The 17,121-nt window shown below is 37.8% G+C and overlaps 1 protein-coding gene across 1 annotated transcript in view; it reads left to right on the forward strand.

Annotated features, from left to right (window-relative positions):
* Positions 1-17,121, forward strand: part of tp53i11 (tumor protein p53 inducible protein 11) — a 51,416-nt gene that overhangs the window by 22,071 nt on the left and 12,224 nt on the right. The window contains exon 2 of the mRNA XM_005795825.2: positions 9,969-10,106. Coding sequence (XP_005795882.1) covers positions 9,978-10,106 — 129 coding nt within the window. The 5' untranslated portion in view covers positions 9,969-9,977. The remainder of the gene's footprint in view (positions 1-9,968; positions 10,107-17,121) is intronic.

Consider the following 17,121-nt stretch of genomic DNA (forward strand, 5'->3'; position numbering starts at 1 on the left):
TGCTAGATCTTAAGTTTTACATACAGAAGCGATTATTGCTGACATTTTTACATGTATTGGAAAATCTGAGTGGAAAGGTACACAAGTACAGTAGGCTCAAAGCTTTACAGTTTTTTATTTTGTTTGGCCTTTTCAAAACGTTATTTTTAAAGTTGGAAGCCCAATTCTCCCATTTGTGGTTGATTTGTGCTAATCTCATGTTGTTATCCCTCTAAAAAGACCTAACTCATGTCCCAGCTGTGTGTATGCACCATGTGCCAGGTTTGCTTTACCTCAACACACCTTTCCTGTTCCTGCGTTGCCTTCGCAGAGAGCCTGCTGTGTCAAGATGGTTTCTAAGATGGAAACATGAAACAAAGCCTGGCAGCCTCTGACTTCAGCCGCTCCATCTAAATCCCGTCCTCCACAGGGGCTCAGTGCAACAGATGGCAAAAATAAACTATCCCTCTACGTAGACCTGTACCAGGAACTGTGAAATTACACGCAGGAGTGTTTTAGACGGGGATGTCCAAACCTTTTTGTCACGTGGGCCAAAACAGTCAAGTCAAAAGTACTTGTGGGCCAAAACAAAGTTAAATAAATAAAGCAAAAAAGTAAAATAAAATCAAGCACTTGAAAAACTTTCAAATAAGTTTACATGTTTTCTGTAAAAGAAATTAAATTCAGTTTCCAAATTTTATGGGTTTCATTGGGCACATGTATTCTAAGAAATAAATTTAGTTATTGTCTTTCAAAACAGTTGTTTAGCTAAAGTTTAAAATATTAGATAAAAGCTGATTTATGCACAGCAAAGTCGGCTTTTCAGAAAAAGTCTCTATAGACTTATTTTAAAAGGTTGGTTATAAAAAGACAAATATTTTATGTTGTACTTAACATTTTCTATTGTAAGAAAATCATGTTGGTTATAATTTTAGCCTGATTATAAATGAAAAAGTTTGCATCTGCACCTCAGATGGACATGCAGAATTGTAGTGCAGGGCCACACAAAATCACTCCAGGGGCTACAAATGGCCCCCGGGCCGCACTTTGAACACCCCTGGTTTAAGATGTAACTTTTATTATTATTTTTTTTTCATTTGCTTTCCGTTTCTGTTGTTTGCCAGCGATACTTTTGGCATCTAGCCGCAGATTTTCGAGTCAAACCAGGCGGGAGTTGAGGGAACTTCAGCTAGCATCTCTTGACGTAATCTAGAGTGGATTTTAATCCCCTTGTCAAACAAATTACACTTTTTTCCCAACAATTTCTTCCACGCCAGCTGCTGGGATTGTATTGAATCTATTCTTGTTCTGTCTGTGACGCGTTTCTGGTATTCCTGGCTCCGGTCCGTAGTGTGATCGGTCCACCCCCAGCCTAACCGTTGGATAGGTGTTCATTTCTTGAGATTTCCACCCTTTTTTTCTGCAAATATGTCATTTCTCACAGTAAGCAGCTTATTTTTGGCCCAAAATGTCTCAAGTTTCCTCTGTGGATGACTCTTCCAATAAGGTCGTAAGTGTTACTGAAATGTCTAGGGCCAGGTGAGAATCTCCTAGATCTTCCTGACGGATCCTACTCACTTTCTTTGATAGTAGTTCTCCAATTCTCCAATTTTACTCCTAAATGCCAATTCTTTCTTAAATGAGTGTTTTGTTTTTTTATATCTGCCTTCCTTCTGTAAGATCATCATTTCCATGCTGCTTCTCTAGAGGCTTGTGTTGTCTGACCTTTTTTGACATCTTAAAAAATAAAAAGTCATGCTCCTACCCCAAAGATCATGGTTTGAAATATTTGGAAGGTTCCTTTCCTGCCCTTTCTGGTAATTAAACATTTCCTTGGCGGCAATAAGCCAGGAAAGGATAAGATTCATGCAGAGATGCTTAAGCGTTTTTGAGCTGTTGTGGTGACATTCCTCTTTAACGTTGCATGGAGGCCTTGGACTGTGTCTGTGGAGTGTCAAGCTGGGATGGTGGCCCAGATAGTGGGACCAGTGCGCGCTCCAACTGCCGAGGATTACGCGTATCAGCCACAGGAAAGATTACTCCAATCAATTCTGGGTTCAGGATTAGCAATGTAGCTTCCATATCGTCATGGCAACATCGGTGGGTGCAATATTTACATCACGTACAATTAATTTATTTCAAGTGTTTTAAATGTGACTTTTCATGTTAGAGGCATATTTAACCAGCTGAACAGAGTCTCAAGTAGGACTGGACTATGGCTGAATCGTTTCATATCCGTCAATCAATAATTATTGATTAGGGTTTTTTTTTTCTTTTTTATATCTGAAACACTGCCAAGCTAGTAATGTGATCTTTCCTCTTTCATCCCGTTTTTAATAAACTCCATTGTTTATTTTTAAGCAGCTATGAGGCACGGTGGCAAAACCTTAAACTGCTGCTGTGGCAGTTACTCAGCAGGTTGCTGCTAGGCAACCAAAGAATGAGTGAGTTGCTAGGTAACCAAAGAGTCAGTGAGCTGGTTGATTCTACCAACCTTACTTGGCTAACCGTTACTTTAGGTTGGGTGGCTAAAGTCTTTCAAATTCAATTAAAAAATACTTTATTAATCACAAAGGGAAATTAAATAAAATATGTAAACCACCTTGCTGCTATGGTTACGCATCAAAACAAAAATAGCAGAAATCTGAAAAACATTGCACACAATGTCCAAAACAAAAAGGATCAGTTTTCCTCCAAAAAGGCAGGAATGAAAGTTTGAAAGAGGAAAAAATCTCAGTGAAAGAACAGAACCACTCCAACGTGCCGCCACCCTCAGCGGTCCAATTCTAGAAAAATATCCTCTGCCTCCATCCCCCAGAATGCTGTGCGGTTTGGAATATTCTGCCACACATATTTCTGATCGCATATCTATTGTGATATATATTATTGATTTATTGACCAGCCCTAATTAGGACCATGTCTGCTCTCTGCAGTAATGCAGGAGCTGCTTCAGTCTGTTTAAAGAAAAAGCCGAGCCAAAACTCTCAGTTTGCTATTCACTTGTAGTCAATAAATACGGATTTTGACAGAAAAAGATTCTGGGAAGTTTTGAAGAGTTGCTTCTCCTCCACATCAACAGGAGTCGATTTAAATGGTTCCGTCATCTGATCAGGTTTTTGGGGCTGAGACAAAAAAATTCATTCTCTGCTCTTTTCAAAATGAGCTGGAAAATTTTATTTTTAAACAGCAATTTGTTGGTTTCCGGTTACACCTGTAACCCAGTCACAGATCAACGTAAGACAGTGATCTGAGATTGGATGTAGATCTATACCAAATAGAAGAACTCTACGTTAAACATTATTTTATGTTTTCTCAGGGGTTGTCCAGATTTTCCCCATGGTGTTATACTTCCTTGTGCTGGGTTGGAGCTTTTTCTCCTGCACCCACTAAAATAAAATGAACTGAAAGTAAGAGAGTATAGATGATGGTGTGTTTAGACAGGTTTTATGCTGTGGGAAGTCATTCCTGCTGAGACTCTTGTTTGCTTTTTTCCTCATCTTGTGCTCTTGGCTTCACCAGCCTTTTCATACCCATTTTGGGCTTTTCTTAGTTCATAAAATGAAATGGGAGCAGAAAAGGACACTGGATATAGTATTTAGAGTAATTTTTAACAGCTTGCTGCGTTTTCACAGTTTATAAGAGCAGTGCTTTAATACGTGAAGCGCGGTTGGAGAACTGTGCCCTAGAGGAGACCTGCAGGAAGTCAACAGAGACCCAGCTGGACAATAACACTGTAATCTTACTGATTATCCACAATCCCGACAGCTGAGATCATAGTACAGTCCCTGAAATTGTTGTTTGGAAGCAAAACATACTGTTACGATGCCAATAATTTGGGGACTTTTAAGCAGAATTACTGTTGAGAACTATATTTTTTGTTTTACTAGTGTTTGTTACTGGTGGAATAACACACTTTGTTGTTGTTTTGTCTTCCTAAGCATCCTCCCTGACATGACTGGTGTGGCTTTAGTCGTACTACGAGAGTAAATCCCATTATGTTATGTAACAACTGAAGATTAGAGGGCAAACTGGAAATCCCAGCGATCATTACAGCCGGTTCATTCCACGGCAACGATCCCCAGATGATCCAACAGTATGAAGTGTTTTTCTCTGCACAGGGATCTAGCAATGACTTTGTCAGCTTCGTTTCCTTCGTTTAATATGCTAAAACTAAGGCCTTGAAATGTCTCAAATTAATTAAAAACACATTAATCACAAGCCTTAATTTTTATTATTGAAGCACTACTTAATCTCTTATATGTAGGGATTTTTTTTTCTCGTGGGAATTTTATGTTGAGTAAAAGTTTGAATTGTCTGCAGACGTCTTAATGGCGTCCTGTGATTGAGACCGCCAGTGATTGTAGAAGAAATAAACACTGAGATTAGATTAGATTGGACAGTCACATGGTTGTTTTTGTACCATAAGGTGCTGTTTGATATCCTAGACATGGCAGTGGGAGTATTTACCGGCTGCTTCTCCTGTTGTTTAGGGGGGGAAAATGTGGAGAGTAACAAGGTCTCAAATCGTCTCGTATTTTGGGTAGCACGTTTTCTCACAGTTGTTCCTCCACACCCACACACATCTTTGTTCCTAAGATACAATCATTTTTGTAGAACATCTTTTCAGTTGCTAGCCAGAGATCTCTGAAGGAGTTCACACCTTTCCCACAATATCCTCCTCATGTATTTAACAGATTTTCTTCTCAGCAGCACATGCTCTGTCGCAAAAGTTGAAAATGGAACCAAGGTGGTATTATTGCCTGCTGCTGATGGACCCCTTGCAACATTTTAAGCCTGTGCCATAAAATATTCTCTTGTATTCCTCACGTCTGCTTCCCTGTACTTCCCTCCCACTGACAGTCCAGCGAGGCCATGAGCCCCCTGCATGTTATTGTTTACATCGACAAATTTTGTGCATGCGCACATCGCTAGAGGGCGAAAAGACGATTATTTTACATGGCGTCCATAACCACGCTGCCCAGAAGAACAACTCCGTTAACTAAATGAAGCCTGGAGATGTTGGTATTATTAATTTATTGCCACAGCAACTGAGAAAATAACGCAGAAAACCCGTTAAAGATCAACTCCAAACCTCTTTTTTTTTTCCTGCTCTCTGCCGGCTACACTACACATAGACTCATTGCCATAACAACCGACAACAACGCAACTCTACATATCAGGATTCAACACTAAAAAACAAGCAATCATTTCCCACACAAAGAACAGAACATTCAGTTCATTACAGTTTTATGTTTTTAGGCTTGATTATTGTTTTTTTCGATTATTAATAATAGTGAAATAGCAAAATGTGGTAGATTAGCTACCGCTGCTACTAGCTAAGCTAACACTACAGGTGTAGATTAGCTACTGCTGCTACTAGCTAAGCTAGCTCTGCAGTGGTTGTTGATTAGCTCATTTAAACACCTGCTCCACTGATAATCTATCAGGGTTGGTGTTTATTTATTTTATAACCAAAGCACACCGAATTCCACATCACATCTAGCTTAACTGAACCACTTCCCTTTTCCACGTTTTTTTTCTTTTAAATTAAAATATCTTCCTGACATTGCTATCTAGCTGTAGTGGTGTTGACAATAGCAAAGCACTTAATTCCTTAGGGGTTTTTTTTATACATCAGATGTACATTGTTACTAGAGTTAAACTTTTTTTTTCCAGATAATATTTCTAACACACTTAAAATGTTTAAGTTCAGTCTCTTACAAAGTATTCATTTCCCACTTCAAATATTGTTTTGAATAAACACAAATCAATTTTTTCTTTCTTTCTTGCTATCAAACTTAGAGGGTCAACTAAAATGCCCTGGGGTCAGCACCAGCTCCACCTTTGTCAAAGGTGGTTTCAGTCATGAAAGGGCTTTCAGTTCACAAGAGGGGATTGGTCCTTTGGTGGTTGCTAGGCAACTGTATCAGTATCATTCTTGCAAGTCAAGAGGAGCTGGTGGGGATGCCGAGACGACATGCAAGGGTATCTTCAAATCTGTAAGGAATGCTGGGTTCTCCTGCTTAAAGTGGGATCTGTCAACAGCTTCTTTGTGGATCTTGAACTGGAATTTCAGAAAAGTCTTTGCTGGAATTTTGAATTATTTCTGGGAATAAAATGGAACCTAAAACGCTCAGATGATGTCTTTGATATGGCGATGATTTGATTTCCCTTTTTAACCTGTGAATAGGGCACAGCTGGTGATTTTACAACATCAAAGAGGTTTTAGGTAGAGAATCAGCAAGCTGTTTATTCAGCAGATGTTTGGCCATTCATTCCCACTGAATCATCCGTTTCAGGAATATAAAACAATAATTTAAAAAAGCAAACAGGGGGAGGTCACCTCTGCTTTTTCTGACATTTATTTTATCCTCATTTAGCAAATATGAAGCAATTTTATTCATGTTTTCACAAATGCCTTTTTTAAATTTTGGTTTGCAAATTCTGCAAATATTGTTGAATATGTCTTTAATGATGTGATTTGCCATAAATTGTCCACTTTTGGTTAATGGTGAATGTAATAATCAGAGGTCAATTCAGCTGTTGAAAATGTAATAAACTAAACCATTTCCACTGCAACAAGGCTTTATTGAAAAAGTAGCTTCTGCAAATGGTTTTTCCATTATACTAAATAACAATATTGGAGTGACTAAGGATAAAACCCACAGTTAGCTCAGTCATAAACATGAGTTATGCTAATGCTAAACACCAAAATGCTATTAAGCAGAAGGTGATGCTAACGTGCAGAATTCAACCACATAGATACCCACCATGCGTCAACACGCGTTACAACATGGCGCATCGCCCTCAGCATGGTCAGATCTGTGACTGCACACCTTCCTGTGTGGTTGAAATTCAGGAAGCGGTTGTTTGGAGCAGACGTTTCACACACAGTTTCAGTTTGTGAGGTGTTGAATTTTATTAACTTTGCTGCCTAATCATTCAGTCAGAAATCATTCAGGATGCCAGGAGATTTTAAACTGTTTTAGATGCATCGTGGGTAGAGAATAAGCATCATTTGCTTTTTGAGAAATAATAATTTAGGGGAAGCAAAGTTAGCAAAAATGCTAAAGTGCTAAAGGAACAATTAGCTCTGCTATTAGCTGACGTTTTCCAGTAACAACAATCAATCATGGAGATAAAGCGACATTAATTTTCCTTTTAAAAGTTGTAAGCAGTTTTGACAAAAGAAATTTGCTCATTGTTATTTGTTCTCTGGAAATCAGTTTAAGACATTTGATCATAAATTATGAATTCTCTTCCTGGAATATATGCTGCTCTGTTTGGAATGACACTTTGTCTGGAAGGTCATTTGTGAAACTATACGTTATGTAGCCCACACAGCCATGTCTTGGGTCCATTATTAAGCACCGTAATTATGCCATCATGTGTTCGTGGTGTACATTTTCTGCAACGCCTTTTAATACATGTTCACAGCCAGTCTTTGAATCTTTAATGTGTCCATTATCATTATTTTCTTAGCTGACTGGAGAAATGGTGAAGAGCTTTTATCTCCCGCAGCATGGAGGTTAAAAGCAAAAGGTTTTTCTTATACATGCAACAAAAGCCAGTTTTGGATTTGTATTAACCAGAGATGGTGGGTCATTTATCTTGGTAAAAAGCTGTTTTAATCGTAAAGCTAACAGTTGTTTCCCTCTTTCCTGAGGCGAAAACTCTGTTAGACATTTTTCTTATCGCTGGAAATAAAGTTCAATAACTGCCCTTGTTTTTCCTCTCAAGGCCGCTACCCCGTGGCGGCGGCATCGATTTTTGGCTGCCCCTTTGTGTGCATGAGTGCACTCATGTTGGCACAGGCCTTTTAGCCTCCCCTTTAATTATGGGGCAGCTTATTGAGTCAGCATTGATCTCTCCTGGTGTAACTATTGCTTGTACCTGTTTAAATCCAAAAGGCAGTGTTTATGCTTCTCGACGGTGCCATTGTGATAACAACAGGGCAAACATCCAAGGAATCCTCTGTATCATTATTTTCTAAATAAACTCGGTATGCAGCTAAGTAAACAATTGAAGCAACTGAAATGCTATTTTTGCATCAGAGAAATCAAAAACAATGTTCTTTGTAATAAAGAAGCTCTTAGCTGAACTTTAATCTGTTTAATCACAGAAACATGTTGGCATAAGGTGAGAAAAAATAGCAAATGATGAAAGAACCGCTCAGATAAAGACAAACAAATATATATATGTGTATATGTATATACCAGCACTGATGACTTTTTATATATATATCTATATATATCTATATATATATATAGATATATATATAAAAAGTCATCAGTGCTGGTATATACATATACACATATATATATGTAGGCCTGTCGCAATAAACGATAAATCGATTAATCGTACGATAAATTAAAACTATCGACGTCATTTCAATTATCGGCATTATCGTCTCTTCCGTCCTTTTTCTCTTTCTGTTGATGACACCGAATGAAAAAAGGCTCAACTCCGGTGCTCTCCACTGACCCTCCCTTCCTCATTTCCTTAGTGTAAAGCCCAGCGCACACGACACGATCTTAGAGCTGTCAGCCGATTGTCGGCCCAATTTTAAAACCTGACAGACCACACATTAGCCGACAGAAATCCTAGGTATAACGGTTCGATCGGGTTCGTTCCTGCCGTGTGGTGTCCAACAATGGGCACAAAATAATGGCTACAAGTCCAGTGAACTAATTTTAAAACCAGGTATTAATCAATGCTTTACTACAATCTACCTGCAATGCGTCTAGCTAGTGTCAGCGTAAAGTCCTGACTGAATGAAAATCATTATAACCTATTTACGTCAGTTAAGGAAGAACAGCTGAAAAGTTACCGGGTTTGTCAACTGCGGTAGCGATTTCGCTCCAACTCCTCCCGTTGTCATTTCTATATTCTTTGCATGTTGAATAAACATTAATATTGTTTCCACATATCATCTCCGATGTCCGCTGGACTTCGGGTTGCGCCGTGTCAGCTGTTTGGGATTCCCCTCAGTAATTTCCCCTCAGAAAACACGGAGGAGAATCCGCGCTTTCTGATTGGCTGCCTGTCACATTCAACAGGCTGTGTTAACGATCCCAGTGGGGAAAACCTGATTTAGATCGGAGCGGCAACGGCGATCTACCGTAACACACCACACAATCTTAGAGAGACCAACTTTCTAAGATTGTCATAAGGGGAAAAATAGGAGCAAAAAATCATGTAGTGTGAACTATTGCATCAGGTAGTCGATGTGCCCATCTTCTCTATTTAAATCTAATTATTACTGAAGGGCAACATAATATACAGACTTCATAATCTGCAGTCTTTTGGTTGAATGCAGTATTTATTTCCACTTTGGCTTTATGCTGTTTAGATGTTATCAAGTACATTTTTTGTTAATGGAGACTGAGAATCCATTTTGTTTTTGGTTGTTTTGTTTATTTTGTTTATCAGCTCCAGGGTTAAATATTCTTTTGAGAATAAAGTGTATCTATCTTTGGCAGGAAATCGCATGCATTATTACGTAATTTCCATTAAATCAGTGTAAAAAGGTCTTCAGACAATATTATCGTTTATCGCAATAATTTTTTGAGACAATTAATCGCTCAGCAAAATTTGCTATCGTGACAGGCCTATATATATGTATATATATATATATATATATATATATAAAGTCATCAGTGCTGGTCATAACCTGGGCACAATTTAACATTTCTGCATTAGGGATGTTTTTTGTTTTCATTCGCTTTGAACTATAATAATAAAATTTACCAGAAGTAAACAATAAATCTCACGTCAACACATCTGATGGTCTTCATTAAGACCGTTACAGGCAGAAATGAAACTACTTTCACTACTTCCTTGACTGTTGCCTATGTTTGGAAGAGTCCTATTATGTAATTCTTGCATAACTAAAGTCCTGAAGTTGTTTCTTCTAGATTGGTAGGTACTGGTTCCTTACTCCTTACTTTTTTCCCAACCATTCACAGCAGTTTTTCTCTCTGTTCCAGGTGTGCACCATGTCATCTAAAAGTCACCCTCCGCTCATGAAGAAGCACAGTCAGACGGACCTGATCAGCCGTCTAAAGAGCCGGAAGATCCTCGGGGTTGGTGGCGAGGACGATGACGGGGAAGTGCACCGCTCCAAGGTTGGGACGTTCACACCAAAAGCGAGTTTATTAGGACGAGAAACGGCTGCAGCTAGCGATTATTCTGATAATCAATCAATCGATTAAAAAAATAGGCACATTCTGCTGGTTTTTGTTTTAAATATTTTCTGTACAGTATTAGAAACATATCTGACTATTTTTGGATTAACCGATTAAAGATGCATTTTTATGTAAAATTGACATTTTTGAGCTTTACAAAAATATCAAAAACAAATTTGATGCCTTGATTTTTCCACGAATGTTTGAGGAATTTTTTAATCTCCATGGCAACCACTAATCAGCTGTGCAAAACACCTGGTGGGACCAAGCCCCGCCTTCGAGGTCAAAGCTCCTCCCCCACTCAGCTCCTTCAGACTAGCCAGAAGCAATTAGCAAACACCTGGTGGAACTGAGCTTCTGCTGATCTCATTATAGGAGCTACTTATGAAACTCTGGTAAAAAAAAACAAACAAACAAAAAAAAACGTTATAGGGTTAATAGAGGAGCCATGTTGTGATGACTTCCTGAAGGCGGAGTTTCAAAAAGAGCAGGCGCTTCTTAAAGAGACAGAGGCTCAAATTCAAGGCATTCAGTTACAAGTTATATTTGATATATTTAATTTCAATTTTATAACAACTCAAGGAAACATAGTTGCTTGATTGTGCTATAAAATGACACCATGAGACTGGAAAACACGTAATACTGACTCTTAAAGAATTAGATTGGAAATGTTGCCTAAAACCACTGGGTGAAGCTAAAACTATACCACTTACTTACAAAGGATTTTCTTATTTTAATCTTAAATGCAAAATGTAAATAAAACTCTGGGAAAAGCTAAGAGCCCATTAAAACCTGCTGAAAACATTAGCTTTGTGGTTTCTAAATGAATATCAACTTGTTTTCTTTACACTATTTGAGGTCTGAAAGCATCTTTTTATTATTTTGACCATTTCTTATTTTCTCCAAATAATCAATCAAATCAATCAAACTTTATTTGTATAGCACATTTCAGCAGCAAGGCATTTCAAAGTGCTTTACATCATTACAAACACAGAAACACAAAGCAACATAGAATCAACAATCAAAACACAGCATTAAGTCAGATTCCATCAATAAATTTGTAATTGATTACATTTCAAATACAATTCTAAACAGGTGGGTTTTTAGTCGAGATTTAAAAGAAGTCAGTGTTTCAGCTGTTTTACAGTTTTCTGGAAGTTTGTTCCAGATTTGTGGTGCATAGATGCTGAAAGCTGCTTCTCCTCGTTAAAAAAATAAAAACGACTACCAGTAGTAAATAGTTCATGGAATAGAAGAACAAGGTTAATTTTACTCAGACATATAAAAAGTAAAATCGGAGAACTGATCATTTTAACTGGTCTCTTAATTTTTTCCAGAATTGTGTATTTTGTAGAGTTTTGACTTAACTGCTGCTTTGAGTTTATTGTTTCTTCAGGAAATTACCTATTTGAGTCGCGTTTTTTAAAATACTAAATTAGCTGATTCAGTAACTGATTCGTCACCACTAACCCGATGAATCGCCTCAGCCCCTACAAACAGCTCTGCTATAAATGAAGCCATTCAGTTAAACTGCCATTAGTCCAGCAGTGCATAAAGAAAAGTGCCAGATGCCGATATTAACCCACAGAGGAGTTCTGGATTCCTCTTAAAAGCCGCAGTGGGCTGTTAATTGGCTCGTCTCTGTCGTGGGCTTTCGCCTCTCATGCTTCAGGGAATCTGGATCACGTAATGCTCTGGGCTCGTGCAGCTCCGCTGAGATATGGCCGGCTCCCCCGGGAGGCCGCCAGCCCGTTTCATCTCACGTGTTAGATTACTTCCTCTTGTGTTTATGTCCGTACTTATGGACAATGCAAACCAAAACATAATGGCTCCCATGCTGGTTTGTTCAAACAGAGGCGGAATATTTTGATTTCATGCCATAGCTGCAGGTTGTGGGTCATTTCTCTCCTTCCAAAGGACTCAAATATCACAGTTTTTATCTTTTTTTTTTAAATGTAAGATTTCATCGCTGTGCGTGGCCACAGCAGACAGCTCTGCTCTGAAATATTAATCAGGGAAGCGAGCGAAGGGAACAGAGCAGAAGGGAGCAGGCATACGGCGGCAGCTGATAGCTTGTGATGAGATGTCAGCCCCCTTTTCTCAGCCCTGCTGAATGTTTGTTTTCTCTCTCAATGTTTTAGCACGGAGCCTAACCCAGACATCTGTCACACAAATCTCTTTCAGCGAGCGCGGTAGTGAAAACAGACGCATTTAAATAAATTCACTTACAACAGCGATGCATCTCTCCGTTTCTGACACAGACTATTATTTGATTAGACACAAACTCTTCAGCACTGACTGGGTAAAACAAGAGCAGCAGGAATTACCAGTAAATCTTTATTTTTATGTGGTTGGTACTAGGAACGCACCGATCCACGTTTTTCAGTTTTGATACCGATATCTGAAGTTGGTATCAGCCGATACCGATTGGATCCAGAAAAACAGCAAAATTGATTTAAAGTGTTTCTTTTATTTTACACACAGACAAAAATGTACTGAATTACAAATTTAGTACAGCAGTAAAGCAATCTTAAATGCACCAAGAGCTTCACTAGCTTGGTCATTCGTGTAAAAACAACTTTAACTTATTTAGTCAGTTCCGTTAGGAGTAGGACAGACGATGTTAAATAAATAATAAAGAAACTGGAACTAATAAAAACAACAAGTTGACTACGTGGGTCAAACTGCAACAAACCTTTTGTTCACAAAATTAAATTATTAAATATAATGTAAAATAAATAAAGCATAAAGTCGCTCAGAGCACAGAGCATAGAATTATACTGAATAGATCTGCTCTTATGGGTCAGGCACATTGTCACCAATACCTGATCTAGAATTTCTTTCAATATCAGTACCGATACCGATATTGATATTGATAAAAAAAAGTTCTAGTTCGTTCTAGTTTCAGTTATAACAAAACGTTTTTCTCACATTACAAGTGAAATGATCTGCCAGTGGAACTAGAACTTTTTCATCAGTATTGAGGAATTATTTACTTAAAACAAGCTGCTACATCTTTATAAAAGTTATTTCTAATTTAGACGTCTTATTTCTAGGTGCCCTTCAATATTTGCTCTAGAAACGAGACCAAAAGTTCTTGGTTAGATTGTGTGTGGAGTGAATTGTTTTGTCGTCGTTCTTGTGTGGGCAAGAGACCCATGGGATCGAATCTAAAAGTAAACGGCTAGCTTAAGTTATAGACTAAAGGAAACGGTTGGACTTGACCTTGTGGGACCCATAAACAAAGGAGGGAAGTGCGGCCTGCTGACCGTCTCTTCCTGACGTCTTCACTGATAAGAGTAACAGCAGATACTTTAACAAAGACAGCTCAGGAGCATTGGTAGTGTTGAATCGCCAGGCTCTGTTGCTTGTCCTGTCTATTGTTACCAACGGCTCCATTGACCCTAACAATGTACTGCTTTAGCGCTATGGTGCTGTAGCAACAAACAAGCCTTGAGTCAAGCCCTCATCATACTCCGTACCATAAATGTTTTGTGAATACTCTTCAACCTTGGCTGTTTGACTGGCACACATGAAATAGTGACTGCTGTCGACCTGCTTAATGTGAAAACACTGGCAGTGACTCACTGTGGCCTCTGTGTGTTTTATTGGTACTTTATGTTCAGTACAAACACAAACGACTTTATGGTTTTAAGATATTTTGAAAATGTTTCTATCAGCTCTGCACTAGGCCTGTTGCAATAAATCAATTAACCGCATGATAAATTAAATTGTGCTCAATAATTTGCATGATTTATCCTTTTTTCTCTCTTTCTGCCAAACACTGGATGGTAAAAGTCTGGTGCTTTGGTCTCAAATAGATCTTTTTTGACTTCAGTGTCAATTTTATTTGTTGTTTCTGTTTTGTTTATTTATTTTGGATATTCAAAATGTCTTCAGTGTTAAATCTTTGTTAGAATTTAAGGTTTATTGATCTTTGAGAGTGTATTCTTGCATTTTTATGCCATTACTATTATGTTACTTGAAAATGGTCTCAAAATTACATTATTGTTTATCGCGATAACTTCTGGGACAATTTATTGTCCAGCAAAACTTTATCATGACAGACCTGCTCTGCACATCTAGACATTAAAACTTTGGACAATTATTCTTTGTGACACAGTTTAAGCTCAGACTTGGAAGACATTTACCAAGTAGACTTGGTAAAAACCTACTTTTATTTGGTAAAAGGTACCGAGTACTCAAGTACCGAGTAACTGATCAAATTATCAGTCATTTAATATTTAAATATTACATATTCAGACCAAAATATAAAGTTATGTCAAGATTTTGGTATTTTAGGACGGAAATAACTAATTCATTTACTCAGGTAAATGTAACTAGTTTCTACTCGGCTCTGCATCACACCAGCTTTGTTTCGTCCATTTAATTGAATTCCAGTTCGTTTGTCCAGAAAGTCCAGTTCATTTGGGAAGGTGTGAATACACTTTTAGTTATATTCACCTCTGATCCGGACCAAAGACTCTGGTCCTCCTACAAACCTCTGTTTTGTTGTAGTTTGTCGTTTAAAAGCTTTAGAGGATGTGAATATGTTCCTGTGCTCTGACTGTTTTTGAATTATTTTTAATCCTCTGAGTCTCTGAAACCAGCCAGTTCTTCTCTGGATCTAACCGACTGATGTGAACACGAGCCGTAATTAGGCCCGTTTGCGTCTCTTTCCTGTTTTTCTCTCGCAACCCAGAGCCATCAGTTAACTCTCAGTCCCCTTTGAGTATTTGTCATGGCGGTCATGAATATTTATGTGTTCCTGTCAAAAACAGCCTCTGGAGCGCGGCACAGGAAGGCTGATTCACCTGGTCATGTGTTTGCTGCTGGTGCACCGGGACCCACAAACAGGCGCGTCAGCTGCACAGCCAGGAAGGATGTAATGGTTTCTGACTGAAACTTTTCATCTCGGTAATTTTTAGGTTTTGGCTCCAAGGGACTCCGTTTTTTTTTAAAGCTCCCATTCAAAGATGGCAGCAGCCGCGGGCGAACGTTTAGAAATAAATCAAAGGGAATGTTTTTCTTGGCTTTCTTGCTTATTTGTAAATTCTTGAAAAACAGCTTCTTGTACATTTAAAGTAATCACTACATAGTCTCTATCAGGCCGGTCGCAATAAATCAATTAATAGCATGATAAATTAAAACGAGATCAATAATTACCATTGCATGATTCATCGTTTTTCTCCCTTTCTGCCCAAAAAACTTAAAATGTCTCCCAGTTCCAGCATTAAATGTTAATTAGAATTTAAAGTTTATTGATCTTTAAGGATGTTTTTGCATTATTGTCATGACATTACCAGTGAAAATGGTCTCAAAACAACAACATTATCGTTTATCGCCATAACTTCTGCAACAATTTATCGTCCAGCAAAACTTATTATGACAGGCTCAGATGTGACATTGATCCAAATTTAGATTTAAATTGTAACGTTTCTTCAGCACACTGCAAACACACAAAGTCTTACCAAGTATTTTTTGTAGTTTCTAGTGCAGATATCGTAGTACACTTGAAATAAGACAAACTCACTTAAAAGTAACTTTTTAGCAACAAATACAAGCTTGTTTAAATTATTATACTGATAAAAAATTATTAGTTCCATTGGCAGATTATTTCACTTACAACAAAACATTTTTTCCATGTTTACAAATTAATTTATCTGCCAGTGGAACAAGACGTTTTGATTAATATTAAGGAGTTATTTACTTAAAATAAGCTCTCATATCATCCTGAAAAGTTACTTTTAAGTTGGTCTTATTTGAACTGATCATCTAGAAAAATTTAGTCTCTTTCCTTTTATATAAATCTATTTAAATTGTTTGTGTATAAATATTAAAATATAAATATGAACTAAAGTGCCATTTTTAGCTAAATCCCCTTTTTTGTTGCTCAATTTATTTTTCTGTGCACCTTTCAAGCATCAGTGGACAGATATGCTGCTCCAGTTGTATGTTGGTACAGTGACAATAAAGATTTTATCTTAAATTGTAAAACCCTCCTCCTTTTGCCTGAGTATCAGAGCTTTTCTTTCAATCACTCTGATGTTTTGCGGTTTTGTCGAACAGAAAATTACTTTCCAATTGATGCTGAGCTCCCAGTAAACACGGCGAGCCAGAAAGTGATTCATCATTTCTCTCGTGTTGCGTTCTTTATGTATTTTTAGTTTCTGTAATGCCGTCTGACTCCAACGCTGCTCCTCTTCAGAGACGACGCACTTCAGGATGAAGGAGTCTAATTGATGTTGGAAACTCAGAAAAACGGTTTTCTTTTGTTATGTATGATCTAATGTGTGTTTTCCCCCCCTAGAGATTATAAAAGTTTAAAAAAATAAACAGGTGGTAGGATTTAAGAAGAGTTGTTGGGGTAAAAACCTGGCTGAGTTTTATTTTTAATTTTTAATTTTACTTTCCTTTTTTTTCGGGGGAAGTTTATTTACCCCTTGCCCTTCTGTATCTCAGTCTGAAAAGGAAAATCTAAATTTGTCGGCGCATTTCTGAGAACATAATTTCCAGTTACTTGTGGACAGAACTTCTGCTCTTTGCAGATAAAAAATAGAAATAATCTTTCTATGCTGAACGTACGGCTCTGCACACAGAAAACTCTTAAGTATTTAACAGAGGGAAGCTTAAAAGACGTGTTGTTCATCTCAAACGGATCCTGAATTATCCAGTGGACATGTTTTAGTTTAATTTTTTGTTTTGAGTCCTTTGGGTTGATCAGAGATGCATCTATTAGAGATCGTGAAACCAATTTCTGAGTTTGTAAAGTTCTGACCTGTAGAAATGGATCACTAGGTCATTCTGATTTCTCTTTTGCAAATATTACAGAACAAACGTATTTTTAAACAGATTATTCATGTTAATCTCCTGGCAGTGGTTACTCCACGCCTCCTTGCATTTGACGAAACAGAGTTTGAATCGGAAATTTCATGTTCTGGCATCGTCTAAAAGA

Source organism: Xiphophorus maculatus, chromosome 2 (assembly GCF_002775205.1).
Source record: "Xiphophorus maculatus strain JP 163 A chromosome 2, X_maculatus-5.0-male, whole genome shotgun sequence".
Lineage (NCBI taxonomy): Eukaryota > Metazoa > Chordata > Actinopteri > Cyprinodontiformes > Poeciliidae > Xiphophorus > Xiphophorus maculatus.